The following is a 16,570-nucleotide window of genomic DNA, read 5'->3' as shown; positions in this document are numbered from 1 at the left end:
GGGGGAGGGGAGAGGAGGAGAGAAGTGAGGATGGAGATAGGAAGGGGAGGGAGAAGAGAAGGGAGGTAGAGAGGGGAGAAAATGGGAGGGGGAGGGGGAGAAAAAGGTGAGGATGGAGAGGGAAGAGGATGGAAATAGTAGGGATCGGGGAGGAGGGAAGAGGATAGAGGAAGGATGGGGGAAGCTCAGAATCTCCAAGGAGCTGGCAGGGGGAAGCTAGGGTCCAGCACATTAGGGAGCATGGGGTGGCTGGAGGTCTTGGAGAATTGACACTGAGAAAATATGTTGTCAGATGCCTTAGAATTCACAATTTTAGGTAAAAAAAATCAAACTTCTAAGATGAAGACAGAACACATGCATTGCAGTGATGGCCAGCATGTATGTGGCTAAGGTTTGCAGTGAACACTTACAAATATTTTCTCATTGGGTTCTCATAACAACCCCAGGATATGAAAGCTGTGATCAGCTCCAATTCACAGATGAGGCAAACTGAGGTGAACTGAATTCTCAGGATCACACAGCTAGGAGGTATCTTGTTCTGGATTTGCCCTTAGACTTTTTAGACTCTTGACCCAGGGCTCTGTCCACTTGGCTGCCTTGTTGGATCTAGGAACAAAAAAGTTAGCCCTAGGGCTTCAGCAGGTCCCAGAATGAGAGGAGTAAGGCTTGTTGCCCACAAAGCTGCTTGGAGGGAGATGGGGAGGAGGATGAAGAAGAGGAAGTCTGGGCTGCTGTTGTCTCAGCCTAAGTGTCGAGATGCTGGGGACAGAGGGGTGTGTGCTCCCCCTGCTAGAGAAGGCCTGATGGGCAGGGGATTGGAGAAGGAGAATCAGTGGAGATGAGGGGACTTAGTGGTTCCCCAGGGGCCACCGTGGTTAGTCAGAGAGCAGAGAATTTCTGTAGTTTCTGAGCTGGCAGGGACTTTAGGGGCCACAGGGGTCAACTTCCTCCTCATTGATCCATTGCCCAGGTTGGGTGGCTAGCTGGCTTCTGGTGACACAGGTGCTCGGTAAGGCCAGGACCCACTGCCTGCCCTGTGAGAGGCCTGAGAGTGAGTGAACATGAAGGCTAGGAGGGTAGTGGGGAGAGGAAACAAGAGCAGAGAAGGGGAGAGAGGCCTGCAGCTCCCTAGGAATGACTGACCCAAGCCCTTTCAGAAACCCAGAGAGGGAGAGCTGACCCCACACTTGGTGACCAAAATCTGTGAGTGAGGAGGAGTGTCAGCAAGGACAACTCTGAGGTGTGTTGGGGGGCCTTTAACAGAAAGGGGGGCACCTCAGAAAATCTCTTAAGTCCAATTCTGCCCCCCCTTCCATAAAGATAGAAGCTAAGGGTCATTGAGATCCAGCAGCTGGTCAGTGGCTGAGCTAGGATTTAGACCCAGGGTCTCAGCCTCCCAGTCAAGTCCCCTTTCTTTTTCCCAGTGTAGTCCCCAGGAGCCTGTCAGGCACTTTGCGAGGCCCTGGAGAGGCAGGGACAAAGATGAAATATTTCGGGGGCCCTGCAGGCTTCCTCACAGAAGCAAGTTCAAACTAAACTCAAGCTATAGGCTGAGGGGTAGACTGCAGGAAGGAGATGGCAGGACTGAGCTTTGAAGGATCCTGAGGAGAAGTCCAGGGTGTGTGCAGAGCTGGGCCCCAGGCCCTCCCTAATCTCCCCTGAGGCTTCCCCCTCCCTTCTTCCCCTTCCCCAGTCTGGGGGAATTGCTGAGCAGTGCTTTGGCCTGCATCGTGATCACGAGCTCCCTCAGGTCTGTAGTTTCACTCATTACTTCTCTCCCTGTCTCTCCTCCCTCCCCCCAACAACAGTCCATAGACCTCAACAAGCCCATTGACAAGCGGATCTACAAGGGCACCCAGCCCACTTGTCATGACTTCAACCAGTACACAGCAGCCACCGAGACCATCTCCCTGCTGGTGGGGTTCTCAGCTGGCCAAGTCCAGTACCTGGACCTTATCAAAAAGGATACCAGCAAGCTCTTCAATGAGGAGGTAACTTCCTGGGCCCCAGGGCCAGGCCTCCTGGAGGAGCAGCCCAGAGTGATAGAGGGGTCCGAAAAACAGATGATTTAATGGACTATCAGAACTGGAGGGAGGGCCTTAGAACAGGGAGTGTCAGGGCTGGGAAAACCCTTAGAACAAAGGATGTCGGGTCTGGGAAGAACCTCAGAACCGGAAATGGCAGAGCTGGCAGGGGCTTTAGAACAGAATGGCAGAGCTGGGAGACAATTCCATTCTCCCTGATTTTACTAATTGGAGAAACCGAGGAGAAAGGAGTTGCCCAATAAAAAGGTTTCTTATTTATGCTCACAGATCATTTTTAGATCATCATCTCTGACACTGATCCTGACACTGCCCCAGTGAGTAAGGGCAGTCGGGGAACCTTTATTCCTTTTTGACAGAGGTGCCACCTGAAGTCCAGAGTGGACAGAACTTGCCCAAATGGCAGATGATGCCAGGGATGGAGCGCAGGTCCTCTGTCCCCTTCAGCCCCTCACTCCCCATGCTAGCAGAATGGATGGCTGATGCTCAGGGAGGGAGGGCTGGAAGGAAGGACTTCAGCTGGTCAGTCATTAGCACATCCAACCGCCTCCTCGCTTTCTAGCTGAGGCGGAGAGTCAGCAGAAGGGACAGGCTGCCTCAACCATTTGGAGCTTCTCTCAGCTGCCATTCCCTCCTCCAGCCCTCAAGGGATGGAGAGAGCCTGGTGCTGAGGCAGAGGGGAGGGACAAAGAGCAAGGGCATGGCTGAGTGATGGACAGATGCCGGAAGGGGCAAGAAGGTTCAGGAGGCCCAGAGAAGGGACCCAGAAATACACGCCAGAATTTTCAGCCCAGCTCTGTACTGCCTATGTGGCCCAGAGCGAACCCCTTAACCTCTGGTGCTGAGGCACCTTCATCTGTCAAGTTAGGGGGTTGGCTTCAAGGCCCCTTCTGTCCTGAGGTGTGACCATGGCCGGGATCCCAGGGAGAGGCCGTGCGCTTTGGGGCTGGGCTCTCCAGCAAGGGCTTTCCCCACCACGAGTCCGGCCTCCTGTAGAGGCTGTGGGTTGGGGGGACAGGACCCTGCCCCACGGTCACACAGCTCGTGGGCAGCAGAGCCAGGTTTGGTCCACGGACTCGGTCCTGGACTCTGCCTGCACTCATGGCCTCCCTTCTCCCCTCAGAGGCTGATCGACAAGACCAAGGTGACTCACCTGAAGTGGCTACCCGAGTCGGAGAGCCTTTTCCTGGCCTCCCACGCCAGTGGCCACCTCTATCTGTACGATGTGTCCCGCCCGTGCGGCCCTGCACCGCCCCAGTATGCCTTGCTCAAGCAGGGTGAGGGCTTTGCCGTCTACACTGCCAAGGGGAAGGCCCCCCGCAACCCGTTGGCCAAGTGGGCTGTGGGCGAGGGCCCCCTCAACGAGTTCGCCTTCTCCCCGGACGGGCGGCACCTGGCCTGCGTGAGCCAGGACGGCTGCCTGCGCGTCTTCCACTTCGACTCCATGCTCCTGCGAGGCCTCATGAAGAGCTACTTTGGCGGCCTGCTGTGCGTATGTTGGAGCCCTGACGGGCGCTACGTCGTGACGGGGGGCGAGGACGACCTGGTCACCGTGTGGTCCTTCACCGAGGCCCGCGTGGTTGCCAGAGGCCACGGCCACAAGTCCTGGGTCAACGCTGTGGCTTTTGACCCGTACACCACGAGGAGCGAGGAGGAGCCCGAGGAGGAGGGGGCCCCGCAGAGCGGGAGCGAGCTCGAGGCCGGCTCCTTGCCCCGGCTGCCTCCCCCCGCCGTCACCTACCGCTTCGGCTCGGCCGGCCAGGACACCCAGTTCTGTCTGTGGGACCTGACAGAGGACGTGCTCTACCCGCGGCCCCCGCTGGCGCGGCCCCGGGCTCTAGCCGGTGGCGCGGAAGCCACCCCCGTCACCCCGGGGTCACTGCCCCGTTCCCTCTCCCGTTCCAACAGCCTCCCGCACCCAGCGGTGAGCGGCAAGGGGGCCGGGGCCGGCACAGGCGGGGCCACGGAGCCCGGGACCCCTTTCAGCATTGGCAAGTTTGCCACGCTGACCCTCCAGGAACGTCGCGATAAGGGTGCTGACAAAGAGCACAAACGGTACCACAGCCTGGGTAACATCAGCCGGGGCAGCGGCGGTGGCGGGAGCAGCGGAGACAAGCTGGGAGGGCCGGCCCCCCGGGGCCGCCTGGACCCAGCCAAGGTGCTGGGCACAGCCCTGTGCCCTCGGATCCACGAGGTGCCCTTGCTGGAGCCCCTGGTGTGCAAGAAGATTGCCCAGGAGCGCCTCACCGTCCTCCTGTTCCTGGAGGACTGTATCATCACCGCCTGTCAGGAGGGTCTCATCTGCACCTGGGCCCGGCCTGGCAAAGCTGTGAGTACCCCAGGGGCAGGAGGGGAGCCCCCCTTGACCCCAGAGCCCAATTAGGCTCCTGCCTCCTCTTCCTCCGGGCTCTGGTTTGTGGAGGGAGTGCTTTGAGATTCTTGGCAGGAGGGGGATCGGCAGTCTCGTAAGTAGTCGTGGAATACTGCCATCTGCAGAGAAGAGGTGTGCCAACCCCGAATGTGTGAATGTTAGAAAAACAGGCATCAGGGACCTGTGGAATGCAGCCAATGGAGGGGGTGGGGGGCTAACGAGAGAGCATAGTGGAGGGGGTTCTCCACACACAGCTGGGGAAGACCCAGCTGCAGATCCCAGCTCCAGGACCGAGTCACCGACTTATCAAGTCCTTGAATGTCTCTGAGCCTCAGTTTCTTCATCTGTAAAATGAGGATACTGGAGTTGTGTTCCTCACAGTGTGATTGTTGAGGAAAGCCCATTTACCTCCAGCAGTATTTGAATGTGATCTGCTGTTATTTTAGAATGCCAGCTTCTTTAAATAATGTTAGAGCTTCGGAGTCTTGGAAGTGGATTCTCTAAAAATTGGGGGATGGAGGCGCCCAGACCTCTCTTAAGCTCAGGCACATCCACAAGGGCCTGGAACTTAGCACTTCTCCAGGGCAGGACCTGGGCACAGGCTGCCTCTGGTAAAAATCTCTTAACAGGGATGTTGGCACAAACACCAGAGATGGAAAAGGGCCTTGAGTGCCATATAGACCCCGGAGGCAGGAGAAGAGCTGTGGAGCGGGCAGGGTGCCTCCCTCTGGGGTTGGGGGGCCTTGGGTTGGCCTCAGCGGCCACAGGATGGCCGCACTGTCTGGCCCTGGGCCCCTAAGCCCACGTGCCCTTCTTCCGGCTTCCTTGCAGGGCCTCTCCTCCCAGCCTGCCAACTCCCCCAGTGGTACCGTGGTATGAAGCTCGTGGACTCGGCCGCCCCCGCCTCTCAGCCTCCTGGTCCATGTCCCGTCTGCTCCATCCTAGCTCCCCTTAATGTGTTCATGAGACTAACAGTGGAAGGGGTCCTTGTCTAGTCCTCCGCCTGCTCCAGGCCTTGCACAACGCCAGGGGCGGCCCTGGTCTGGCCTGGGGAGTGCGGGGCCCAGTGTTCTCCCCCTCCGAGACGGTCAGTGTTACCCCCTCGCTCCCCTGCATGTGATGACAGCCAGCCTCCCCTTCGACCTCAGCTCTTTGCACTGGTCCCACTGAGGCAGGGGCAGGGGGGCTCTTCCCCTTGCTGTCCTGAGGCCCTTGAAGAGTGTTCTAAATTATGGAAACCCCAGTGTCTCTGCCTCTCCCTCCCCACACCCTTCAACCTTATTTATAGTAAAAGCTCCTCGTTTTTACAGTCTGGGCTGTTGGCCTCCGTTCTGTCTCGTGGTTGGGGGCTAGGGTGGGGAAAGCAGGAGGGCTTTCTGCCTCGATTTCTTCCAAGGCTCTGGAGGAACCCAGAACGCACCTCCACCCCTTTACAGGTGCGGAAACGGAGCCCAGAATGATGCTGGCTCACCAGGGCCCCATCTTGTCCTCCTCACTTCCCTTCATTCCCCAATTCAACTCCCTTCGGCTCTAGCCCCAAATGTCAGAGGCAAGAAGGGACCTTAGAACCGACGACACAGGATGTCAAACTGGGAGGGCTCTGTCAGCTTCACACACTGCCACTGGAGGCTGGAGTGGAGTGGAGGGAGACCTGAGGCAGGAAGAGCAGACAGAGCAATTGGGGCCCCGCGGGAACCTGCCCTGGAGGGAGTCGAGGTGCAGGCATGAAGTGGGCCGAGCCAAAGCAAGCATCCATTTGTCTGGAGTGCAGGGCTGGGGTGGTGGGGAGAGGAAGTGAGCCTTTGGACCTCCCCTGGAAGAGGCAAGGTCCTTCCTGCCCAGCGGCCCTTTGAAACATCCAGTGAAGGGGTGGCAATGGGAGAAGGGAGCCTCGCACCCATCTCCAGAGGGGTTGTCAGCCAGCGTTTATGAAGCCCTGCCGCGTGCCAGGCGCTGTGCTAAGGGCTGGATATAAAAGGAGGCAAAGGACAGCCCCTGCCCTCCAGGATGAGCTCCCTCAGGACAGTGTAGGGAGGAGAGGAGAGGGCCTGGGCCAGAGAGGAAGGCCATCGGGGAAGTCGAGAAGGCTCGGGATAGCTGGGGAGAACTTGGGAGAGAACGACTTCTGCTGGATTCAGAAGAGAAGCAGCAACCTGAAAGGCTGGAATGGGGAGGCAGGGGGCAAGGACTGTAGGGGAGCAGGCAGTGGGGCTTTTTAAGAATTCACCCCCTCTTCTTGATGGGTGATGGCCTCGGGGTGCATCTCCCTGGAGCTAGATCCTGGGGAGATGGAGAGAAGCTGGGCGACTGATGTGCAGGAAATGGCTTGCTTGCTTATTATGCCTTGGTTCTGGGGGCTTTGCTTTCTCCCAATTTGTGGGGAAGAGAGAGAAAACTGATTTTTGTTTATTTTTTAAAAAGAATACCAGAGTTCGGGGGGCCTTGAACAGAGAATTTCAGAGCCCAAAGGGGGGGTAGGTGGCATCTGGTCCAGTTCCCCTTATTTTTCAAATGGGGAAACCAAGGCCTGGGAGGGGAATGGTGATTTGGACAGGGTCCCAGATCTGGGATTGAGCTGGACAGAGGCCTCCTTTAACCTCTGCCCTAAATCTCCAAAACACCACCTAGATTTTCTCACTTTACATCCACCCCCTCCCCCAGTCTTTGGAGGGAAGTGGTGGTGGGTCAGCCCTCTGCCTTTCTCTCCTGGCCTCTCTAGGGCTGGCCCTCCCCCCAATGTTTCTGTTTCTAATCTGAGCTGGGAGGAATGTAGCTGGTCCCACCCCCCTGGCCCTCAGGGCTGGTCTCCAGAAAAGCTGGGGAATAGGCCTGGGCTCGGGGGTCCCACACTTGTAGATGTGCCCCAGACTCGGGTCTTCCTTTGGCAGGAGGCTCCCCCTGCCATAATCGCTCACTCTGAGGGGTGAATTTCTCCCTTCTCTCTGCCCCCCTTTCTCCTCCCAAAATGGATCCATTTAAACCCAGGAGGGCCCTCCCAGCTAAATTTAACAGTCCTGGATGGAATCCATCGCTGAGTCACGGGAGAAGCCACTGCTCCAACCCCCCCCCCCCATCCCCTTCTCTGTCCTCAGGGTTGTGTCATAGAAGGAGCCCAGAGCGAGGGGCTCCTGGAGGGCCCGGTGTGAGTCCCTTCTCTGCCAGGGACCTGGAGCGGGCAAGGCCCTCAGTTCCCTCACCTCTATATCAGGGTGGGGCCGTCCAGAAGGGGGGACACCCAGACTTTAGTCTGTCCTGGCTCTGAGAGGGATGACTCTTGGGATCATGGGGGGAAGAAGCCAGGACTTGGTACCCCAGCTAGGCAGTGAAGTGGGACCCTGGCCTCCCCCCTCCTAGCTCTGCCTCTGTCCAGAAGGGGTTAAGGGGAAAGGCCCTCACTTTAAGGCTGAGGGTCTCGCTGGCCCGGGGACTCTGGATGGGCCCCAGAATTTCCTAAATGTGAATGGCACAGGGCAGTTGGGAAATGACTACATGTGAAAGCCTTCTGGCCCCCGGCCAGGGGAAATGCTGCAGAGGCGGAAAAGGGGCTGCAGGTCAGCCCGGGGTTGCGGGTGTCTTGGGCCTACAAGGGGTTAAATTGGGAGGAGGGAGGGGCAGGGAGGACAGGGGTGGGCCGGGCTGGGAGAGAGGAGAAGAGAGGAGGCAGCGGAGGGATAGCAGAGCTCCAGGGAGACAGGACGGCCCAGCTTGGAGTTCCTATTCCCAAAGGGGAGAGGGCAGGAGGCCCTGAGGTGGTGGTGGTTGGGGGGGGGAGGAGGAGGAGCAATGAGGCCCGGGAGCTAGGGCCAGGCCTGCCAGGCCTGGGAGAGGTGAGGCCCCCCCTCCCCACCCCAGCCTGGGCGGGGGCCATGGTGGTGGCAGCAGCCCCGTCATGTCGGCCGAGGTCCGGCTGCAGCGGCTCCAGGAGCTGGTGGTCCGTGGAGGCTGGGTGGGTCTGGAGCCCCTGCTCGACCTGCTGCTGTGCGTCTACCAGGAGCTCAGTGCCTCGGCCCTGGCCCAGGACAAGTATGTGTTGGACTTCCTGCAGTGGGGTGAGTGCTCTCCCCGGCTAGGCTGGAGCCTCGGGGGCCCAAAGGAGGGCTGGGGGGCTCCAGGGGCCCAGATCGGATCGGAGAAGTGTGAGGGCCAACAGGTGGAGGAGATGCCACGAGGGGGAGGGCAGGGAAGACCCACAGCAGAGGCCCCCAAGCTGGGATCGAGGGGCTCTGGAAGATTGGGGGGGGTACAGCCTCCCTTTCTGGCCTCTCTCCCAGACAGGCCCTGACAGGCCTGGGCCTGAGGATTGCTCCTGGTCAGGAATAGGGGAAGGGAAGGAGCCAAACTTGGGGAGAAGACACCCCGGGCTCTGACCCGAGGGCATGGCCTGAAGGTTTCAGCTGTCCTAGAGCTCCCCAGCTCCTAAGTGGCAGTAACTTCCCTCCTATGCCCCTGGTCACTAAGTGCTTAGAGATCCCAGGAGTCTGAAGGAAGGCTGGCAGCTGCCAGCCAGTGGCAGGTGGTCGGCGCCAGAGCCTGACAGGTGCCCAGAGCCCCAGGGGAGGGAGGGAGAGGAACATGGGTGAGTCAGGGCCCTCTCTGACTCACCAACCCCAGAAAGAGCCCAGATTTGAGTGACCTGTTTCAGCTCCTGTACCCCAGCCCCAGGGGGCTCCATTCAGGCCTGGGCCCGGCTGTGTTGGGGAATTAGGATGGGGAGGACTGGACGGGGTTGATTTATCCTGGAGCCTGCGGATCCCTAGCAGGGGGCAGCTTCAGGGATTAGTGGCCCTCCTGCCGGTTTACCAGAAGGCCAGATCACACAGCAGGGGTGCCAGGGCTTGGGGCAGAAAACCAGGAGCCTCTGGGAAGAGGGAATATGGCAACTGCCTTGGCCCATCAAGGGAAGGAGGAAGAGAAAAGGGAGGGGGAGGCAGCGGACTGATGAAGGTGCCCGAGATGCCCCTCGGGTTGCTGCCCTCCCACCTTCCCCCAAGAAGAACTGGGGCTGCCGCCACCCCTGGCACTGACATTAGATACTGGACGTGAAGCGGGTGGGCCGCTCTGGTGGTGGGGAAACACTTAATCTCTTAATCCCGCTGCTTTTGCTGGGTAAACAGCCTCCTCCCCCAGGTATGTGGGGTGCTCTGCGGTCTAGAAGGAAGGTTCCAAACCAAGCCCTCGGGGGCCTTCGGGGCCCTCAGCCAGCCGGGGCTCCTGCCTCACTACCCCATTCCTGCCTAGTCCGCGGCTTCCTTCTCTGTCCGCTCGGCCTGTGCCTTTCTCTTTGGACCTCTCCGTGGCCGGCTTTGCCCGGCCGCGGCTCTGTCTCTTCGCCTCTCGGCGGCTCTCTTTCTCTGCCCCGGCCTGGGCTCCTTTAGAACCTCGCCGTTTTAGGGAAAGGTAGTCTCTGTTCTCTCGGGAGAAGTGGGAGTCGGGACTTCTTCCTCCACTCCACCCACCCCCTCCAGGAAGGAAACAAGGGGAAACTGAGGCCAGGACGCAAGGATTTCCGCTCCCCGGTTCCGCGAAGGGTGCTGCCTTTTGTGGACAGTGTTGGCACAACCCCCCCTTCCTTTTCCTTGTGCAAACTAGACCAGGAGCAAGCCGGGGCGATGCCATAAAAGGGCCGGCAGCTCTGGCGGCCGCGCTTCTCCCCCCGCCCTGCTCTGCCCCGCCCCGCCCCGCCTGGCAACTTGCTCCCTGCCCCCCGCCCCTTCCCCAGCCTGGGGGAGCCTCCTCCGCGATGCCCCCCCCAAGCCTCTGAAGGGGAGGCATGGGGCAGAAAGGGAGGGCTGTCAGGGCGGCTCTCGTCCCCCCATCTCTGCGCCGGGCTCCCCCCCAGCCTCGCACAGGCCCGATGGCCAGGGGAGGAGGGAGGGGTGCCAAGGCCCTGCTCTCGCCCCCTGCCCCCCGTAGCGGAGCCGGTTGTGGCGAGACTGAAGGAGATCCAGCTGCGCAGGGACGACTTTGAGATACTGAAGGTGATCGGACGCGGGGCGTTCAGCGAGGTGAGGGGCCCGGCGCGGGGCGGGCGGGGCCGGGGCCGGCCTCGGCCTCTCTCCTCCCCATCCTCATTCTCCTCCTCGCCGCCCTTCCCCAAGGTGGCCGTGGTCAAGCTGAGGCGCACCGGCCAGGTGTTCGCCATGAAGATCATGAACAAGTGGGACATCTTGAAACGAGGGGAGGTGAGGGGCGGGGCCCGAGGGGGAGGAGGAGTCTGTAGGGGGCGGGGCCCAGGAGGAGGAGCCGGAGGGAACAGGAGTGGAGCCCGGAGGACAGGGGGAGGATCTGGAGGCGGGGCCATCTTCGTCTGCTCCTCCCCCCGACAGGTGTCGTGTTTCCGAGAGGAGCGGGACGTGTTGGTGAACGGGGACCCCCGGTGGGTCACGCAGCTGCATTTTGCTTTCCAAGACGAGAACTACCTGGTGAGGAGGAGGGGGCGGAGCTGATCGGGCCGCCTGGCTGGAGTCTTTGGTGGCTGGGCCTTAGGGAGCCGCAGGGAAATTGGGCAGTAGACTGAGGCTTGGAGGGAGAGGACTCTGGCAGGTGCTGCTTCCTGGGGGGACTCTGGCTGCCTCAGTTTCCTCCTCCACGATCAGCCAGCATTTCTTGTGGCTCCTGGGTCCTGCCTCTCGCGTAGGCGGGCAGTGGGACCCTGGGCGAGTCACCGAACCTCCCTCGGTTCTAAGCAGTCGCCTCCAGACTCTCCGTCGTCTACCAGCCCTGCTAGACGGTGTCGTCATCTGTTTCCTGTTGCAAAGAGATCCCAATTCCAGCCCCGTCCCTGCTCGCTAGGCGCCTGGCTTCCAATGAGTGTGCAGACTGGACACACGGGAAAGGCCCTAGGGAGAGGCTCGGGAAAGGGTGACCTGAACTTTCTACAGTGGCCTGGGAGAGGAGAGCAGGAAATGGGGCAATACAGGCAGTCCGGTGAGGCAGCTATGAGGGGCAGAAAGAAGGCCGGCGTGGCTGTGCTCTAGGGTCCCTGAAGGAGAGCCCTGCATGATAAGGCTGCAGAAATAGGATGCGAAGGGCTTTAAATGCCCAGCAGGCGGTTAGAGTTGATTCTGGAACCGAAGGGAGCTACTGAACTTTATTGAATGAGAGCAGTCAGAGCTGGGGATCTCCAGTCCTCGGATGAGGGTTCCTTCTCTCCTCGGTATCACGGCCTTCACACTTGTCTGTCTTCCCCTTTCCCATCCTCCTTCCTCCCCTCCAGGATCTCTCTTGGTCCCCGGACCCAAGTCCGTGACTCTCAAACCTTCCTCCCCCCCTAGTACCTGGTGATGGAGTACTACGTGGGCGGGGACCTGCTGACGCTTCTGAGCAAGTTCGGGGAGCGGATCCCCGAGGAGATGGCCCGCTTCTACCTGGCTGAGATGGTCCTGGCCATCGACTCCGTGCACCGGCTCGGCTACGTGCACCGGTTAGACCCGGGCTGGGGGAGAGAGGGCTGGCCTGGGAGGGGACCGCCGAGGGGGGAGGGGGCTTCTCAGAGCTGTCTCCCTCCTCTCCCCCCCTCAGGGATATCAAGCCGGACAACATCCTTCTGGACCGCTGCGGCCATATCCGCTTGGCCGACTTCGGTTCCTGCCTCAAGCTTCGAGAGGACGGAACGGTGAGTGGGAGAGGAGGGAGCTGGGGAACCGGAGGCTTCTTTCTTGGAGTGAACTAGAGGGCCTGGAGGCGGGGCCAAAGCGGAAGGGGCGGGGCAGCGCCGGGAGGAGGCGGGGCCAGGAGGCTAGGGCAGGACCAGGGACAGAGGGAGGGGGAGGGGCCGATCCACCTTCCTCTCGCCCTAGGTGTGCTCGTCCGTGGCTGTGGGTACCCCGGACTACCTGTCCCCGGAGATTCTGCAGTCTGTGGGCGGCGGAACGGGGGCGTGCTCTTACGGGCCCGAGTGCGACTGGTGGGCGCTGGGGGTGTTTGCCTACGAGATGTTCTACGGCCAGACGCCCTTCTACGCCGAATCCACGGCTGAGACCTACGGCAAAATTGTCCACTACAAGGTGCCCCGCCGAGCCCTCTGGAGGCGCGCAAGGGGCGGGGGCGGGATCTCCAGTGGGATTCTGGAGCCTACGGGAGCCACCGAACCTTATTGAATGAGAGTGGTCAGACCTGGGCTTTAGTGATTAGAGATCTTCTGCGACTCTTCCTCCTCCTCCCTTAGGAGCACCTGACCCTGCCCATGGCTGATGCTGGCGTCCCTGAGGAAGCCCGAGACCTGATCCTACAGCTTCTATGCCCGAGGGAGGTCCGGCTAGGACGGGCTGGGGCCGGGGACTTCCGCGATCATCCATTCTTCCAGGGTCTTGACTGGGAGGGCCTTCGGGACAGCTCTCCCCCCTTCGTTCCTGACTTTTCCGGAGCCACAGACACCTGCAACTTCGACCTGGTGGATGACGGGCTCACGGCCATGGTGAGCGGGGGCGGGGTACGTACTGCCCCCCTCCCCCCGCCCCCACCTCTGAGCACTGGTTGAGGAGTGACACCCCCCCTCCCCGCCTCGGGGCTCTCCTCGAGGGCAACAACTCCTGAATCTCGTGTTTGCCACCAAGATTTCCTGTGGCTTCGTTACCTCGCAGGCAGCACAGGTCACTGCACTGGTGGGGGAGTTTAGGGCAGTCCTGGGGAGGAGGGAGGGTTCTCAGTAAATGCTCCTTGGATGAAGAAATCTAGAACCTCGGGCTGGGGCCGACCCTAGAGGCCTTCCCACTCACCTCCCAGCCCGGAAGGGGGAGGAGGACCGCTGGGAAGCCTGGGTTTGTGGGTCCCCTGGATGACTGGGGAGCCTTCCTAAGCCCTTCCCCTTCTCTTCCTTCCAGGAGACACTGTCGGACCTGCTGGAGAGCCCCCCACTGGGCGTCCACCTGCCCTTTGTGGGCTATTCCTTCTCCTATGCTGCTCTCAGGTGACCTGCCTTCTTGGCCAGCCCCTCCCCATGGCCTTGTCTCATTTCTGCTTATAATGGGAGGCAGTAAATCCAACCACTCTCTGGGTGTCTCCAGGACCTTCCTGTGGCCCTGTCGTGCCTGACTCCCCGGGACCTCATTTAGGGTTTTCTTGGCAAGGATACTGGCGTGCTTTGCCATTTCTTTCTCCAGCTGCAGGAAACTGAGGCAGACAGGGTGAAGTGACTTGCCCAGGGCCACACAGCTAGGAATGGCCCGATGTCCCATTAGAATGCCCAGCACTTGGTGACACTTAGTTGTCCAGCCTAAAAGTCTCGGTGAAGTTTAGAACGATTAAAGCTAAAAACTGCTGTAAGAGGTTGGGCACACCCTGTCTATGGGTGCAGTCACACCTATACCCTGGAGCCAGGAAGGTTCCCCCTCTAAGCTGCCCTGCCCTGGGGGAGGCATGCCCTCCTCTGGGAGCTCCCTACACCCGGTTAGCTGTCAGCAGTTGGAGGCTGTGCATTGGCACAGGCTGCACCCGGGATTCTTAAAGGACTGCCCAGCCCTGGAGAAAGTGGGTGGTTGTGGGAGGGCAGGGCAAAGCTGGGTCTTTCTGTCCCCCACAGTGAAAGTGAGGCCCACGAGGTCAGCCGCCCTGCCCCTATGGAGCTGGAGCCTGAGTCGACGGTCCCCAGCCCCCCTGAGCCGCCCACCCCAGAGGAGCCTGTAAGTGAGAGGGGGCTGGACGGGAGGCAGTGGTGGCAGAGGGAGGGAGCCACGGCCCACTTAATAGAAATCCCAAGATCTGGGTTCGAATTCCGGTGACTAGTCCTGGTCTCTGGTGTCCAATGAGAGCGTGGGATGGGGTGCTCTCTAAGGCTCATACCGCTTCTAAAGCTCCAGGTGGCCCAGACTCAGGCCGAGAAGGCCACCCAGAGCCCAGAGAAGGAGGAGGAAGAGGAAGAGGGGGCCACCTTGCAAGAGCTGCAAGCCGCCCTGGAGGAGGAGATGCTGAACCAGCAGAGCCTTCGAAGAGAGCTGGACGCCATCCGCTTGGCCAACCAGAACTTTGCCAGGTCAGTGGGGCCCGGGCTGGAACGGTGCTTTAACTGGGGGAGGGAGGGAAGTTCTGAGCACAGCAGGGAAATGCTTCCTTGTGAGGGGCCCCTTTGCAGCTGGGAGCCATCGGCCAGTCAGTTGAGAGGCCTGGCCTGGATGGTTTCTGGGGGCCTTTCCAGTTCTCCACACCAGGGCAGGGCACTGAGGAACAATGAGGCCTGCAGGCTAGCAGCAGTCACCAGGGTCCTAATTCAAGAGTCAAGGCAGTGCCACAGGGAAGGGGCTGGGACCCTGGGGGTGACCATTCCCTGGCTCTGCCCCTAGCCAGCTCCAGGCTGCCGAGAGCCGGAATGGGGAGCTGGAGGCTCAGATTCAGCAGCTGCGAGAGCGGATGGAAGAGTTGCAAGCATCAGGCAAGTCCGGTGCCCCCTCCCCCCCTTCTGGGCAAGGGTGGGGAGAGAACAGGAGGAGCCTTAGGGACACAAGGGGGATAGAGGGGTGGCTGGAGGCTGCCAGCACACGGAGTAGACTGCCCAGGCCACCAGGCTGCTGTTCTCTGCCTGTCCGGATCTCCCTCTGCCTGCCCACTGCTCGTGCCCACTTCCTTTCTCTTCTCCTTTCAGCCAACTCGGGGCTCCCCCTTCCCCCGGCCACGGAGCTGTCTCCCCATGTAAGACACCCTTGCCTGCTGTTGCCTTGGGCCTGCACTGGGAGCCCCCCTCCAGACCCTGCAGGGCCCCCCTCCATGTCCCCTCCCCTTCCTTGGAATCCCCACCGCACCTTCCGTGATCCCTCTAGAGGCGGCCCTGGGGAGGGACCTGGAGGGGCTCCGATGTGGTCACCTGTCCCTTCTCTCTCCAGCCAGATGGCCCCCCGGCCGTGGCTCTGTGCCAGTGCCCCCTGGTGGTGCCCTGCCACCTGCTGCCCTGTGCCCGGGTACGTCCCTCCCGCTGCTCACCCCCGCCACCCCCGCCCTGGCCCTCGCTGCCTGGCCCCTCAGCTTCGCTCCTTCTCTGCCAGGCTCAGATCACTGGGGAAGGGGGCGGATGGAAGGGGGGACCAATCAGGACGTGCGGCCGCTGAGGAGACCAATGAAGGGCAACCCTTGGGAAGGGGAGGGGGGAGGAGAACGGGGCTGTTAAGGCTTCGGCCGGGAACGGGCTGAAGGCGGGGCTACCAGAAGGATTCTGGCGGTCCGCCTCCTGACCCCCGGCCGGCCTCCCCGCAGGTCCGTAAGCCAGGCGTATCGGAGGCGCGCCAGCTGCTCCTCGTCTCCGCTGCTCTGGCTCCTGCCCCAACGCTGGGCAGCTCTGGGCTGGGGGCCCGTGCTGGCCCCGGCCCCGGCCCCGGCCCCGGCCCCGCATGGAGCCTCCCCTGGACGGCTCGCCCCAGCCCCAGAACCGCCTCCGGCCCCCGAGCCCTAGACATTTCTGGCCCCTTCCCGTCTGAGAATGGACCCCGGTGTCCCGGGAAGGGGAAGCCGTGGTCCGAGCGCGCAGTCCGGCCTCGCCTGCTCTGTACATAGCACACGGCCCCGTCCCCATGATCCGGACCCGTCCCCGGGGGCTAGGGCGGCGTCAGGAGAGGGAGTCCTGGGGGTAAGGGGCCCGCGAGCCCTGCTCCAGACCGGACGCCGGCCCTCACTGCAGGGACCCCCGCACGCCAGCACGCAACACGCGCCGGGCGCTGCCGCCTCCCTCACTGCTCGCTGCCCTGCTTGATATTTATTGAACTCCCACCGGCCCCGGCCCTCCGCACCAGCCGGACGCCGGGGTCCCCCGAGTCGTGGGTGGCTGCGCTGCCCGGTGCCCAGCCCCCCATCCCTATTTATGCACTGAGAGCCCGACCCAGTATTTATTGTCGCCCAATAAAAAGCCTCTTGGTCTCCTCGGTGCAGGTCTGCTCCCTATGCCCACCCGCCATTTCAGGCTACGTCCGGAGGGGGAGGGGGTCCGGCTTTTCGCTCAGGCCTCCCGGGAGTGCTGCCTTAGCCGCACGGGCCTCGGGAACCTAAGGGTTAAGGGCGGGCACCGCCCCGCGCAGGCGCCGCCGCCGCGCACCCAAAGTTCCCAAAACTTTCTTCCCGGAGTTTTTCCTGGGTTGGAAGAAGAAACGGGAGAGGCGGGGCCAGGATAGGGGGCGGGGTCGTGACCGAGGCGCACACTGGACGGGGGGGGGGGAGCCGGGGGAAAACTGTTCGGACC

The 16,570-nt window shown here is 61.3% G+C and overlaps 2 protein-coding genes across 9 annotated transcripts; both read left to right on the top strand.

Moving 5' to 3' along the window:
- Positions 1 to 367: 367 nt before the first annotated feature.
- Positions 368 to 5,725, top strand: DMWD (DM1 locus, WD repeat containing). The gene is made up of 4 exons (XM_044668575.1): positions 368 to 378; positions 1,694 to 1,991; positions 3,166 to 4,371; positions 5,245 to 5,725. The coding sequence occupies exons 1-4, from the start codon at positions 368 to 370 to the stop codon at positions 5,290 to 5,292; spliced, it is 1,563 nt and encodes a 520-aa protein (XP_044524510.1). The 3' UTR covers positions 5,293 to 5,725.
- A 2,355-nt stretch (positions 5,726 to 8,080) lies between these two features.
- Positions 8,081 to 16,256, top strand: DMPK (DM1 protein kinase). Of its 8 annotated transcripts, none has more exons than XM_044667308.1 (15): positions 8,081 to 8,462; positions 10,327 to 10,418; positions 10,512 to 10,595; positions 10,740 to 10,835; positions 11,688 to 11,836; positions 11,935 to 12,028; positions 12,213 to 12,419; positions 12,581 to 12,844; positions 13,236 to 13,321; positions 13,934 to 14,033; positions 14,205 to 14,383; positions 14,691 to 14,779; positions 14,990 to 15,036; positions 15,228 to 15,302; positions 15,595 to 16,256. In XM_044667308.1, exons 1-15 carry the CDS (start codon positions 8,303 to 8,305, stop codon positions 15,889 to 15,891), a joined length of 2,019 nt encoding a protein of 672 aa, XP_044523243.1. In that variant the 5' UTR covers positions 8,081 to 8,302; the 3' UTR covers positions 15,892 to 16,256. The 8 variants fall into 8 exon arrangements, with proteins under 8 accessions (XP_044523243.1, XP_044523246.1, XP_044523245.1 ...); XM_044667311.1 differs by having other exon boundaries at positions 14,695 to 14,779; positions 15,595 to 15,884; XM_044667310.1 differs by having other exon boundaries at positions 15,232 to 15,302; positions 15,595 to 15,884.
- Positions 16,257 to 16,570: the final 314 nt, after the last annotated feature.

Source organism: Gracilinanus agilis, chromosome 3, assembly GCF_016433145.1.
Source record: "Gracilinanus agilis isolate LMUSP501 chromosome 3, AgileGrace, whole genome shotgun sequence".
Lineage (NCBI taxonomy): Eukaryota > Metazoa > Chordata > Mammalia > Didelphimorphia > Didelphidae > Gracilinanus > Gracilinanus agilis.
The sequence above is the reverse complement of the archived record's forward strand: the minus strand, read 5'-3'. Positions and strand labels throughout refer to the sequence as shown.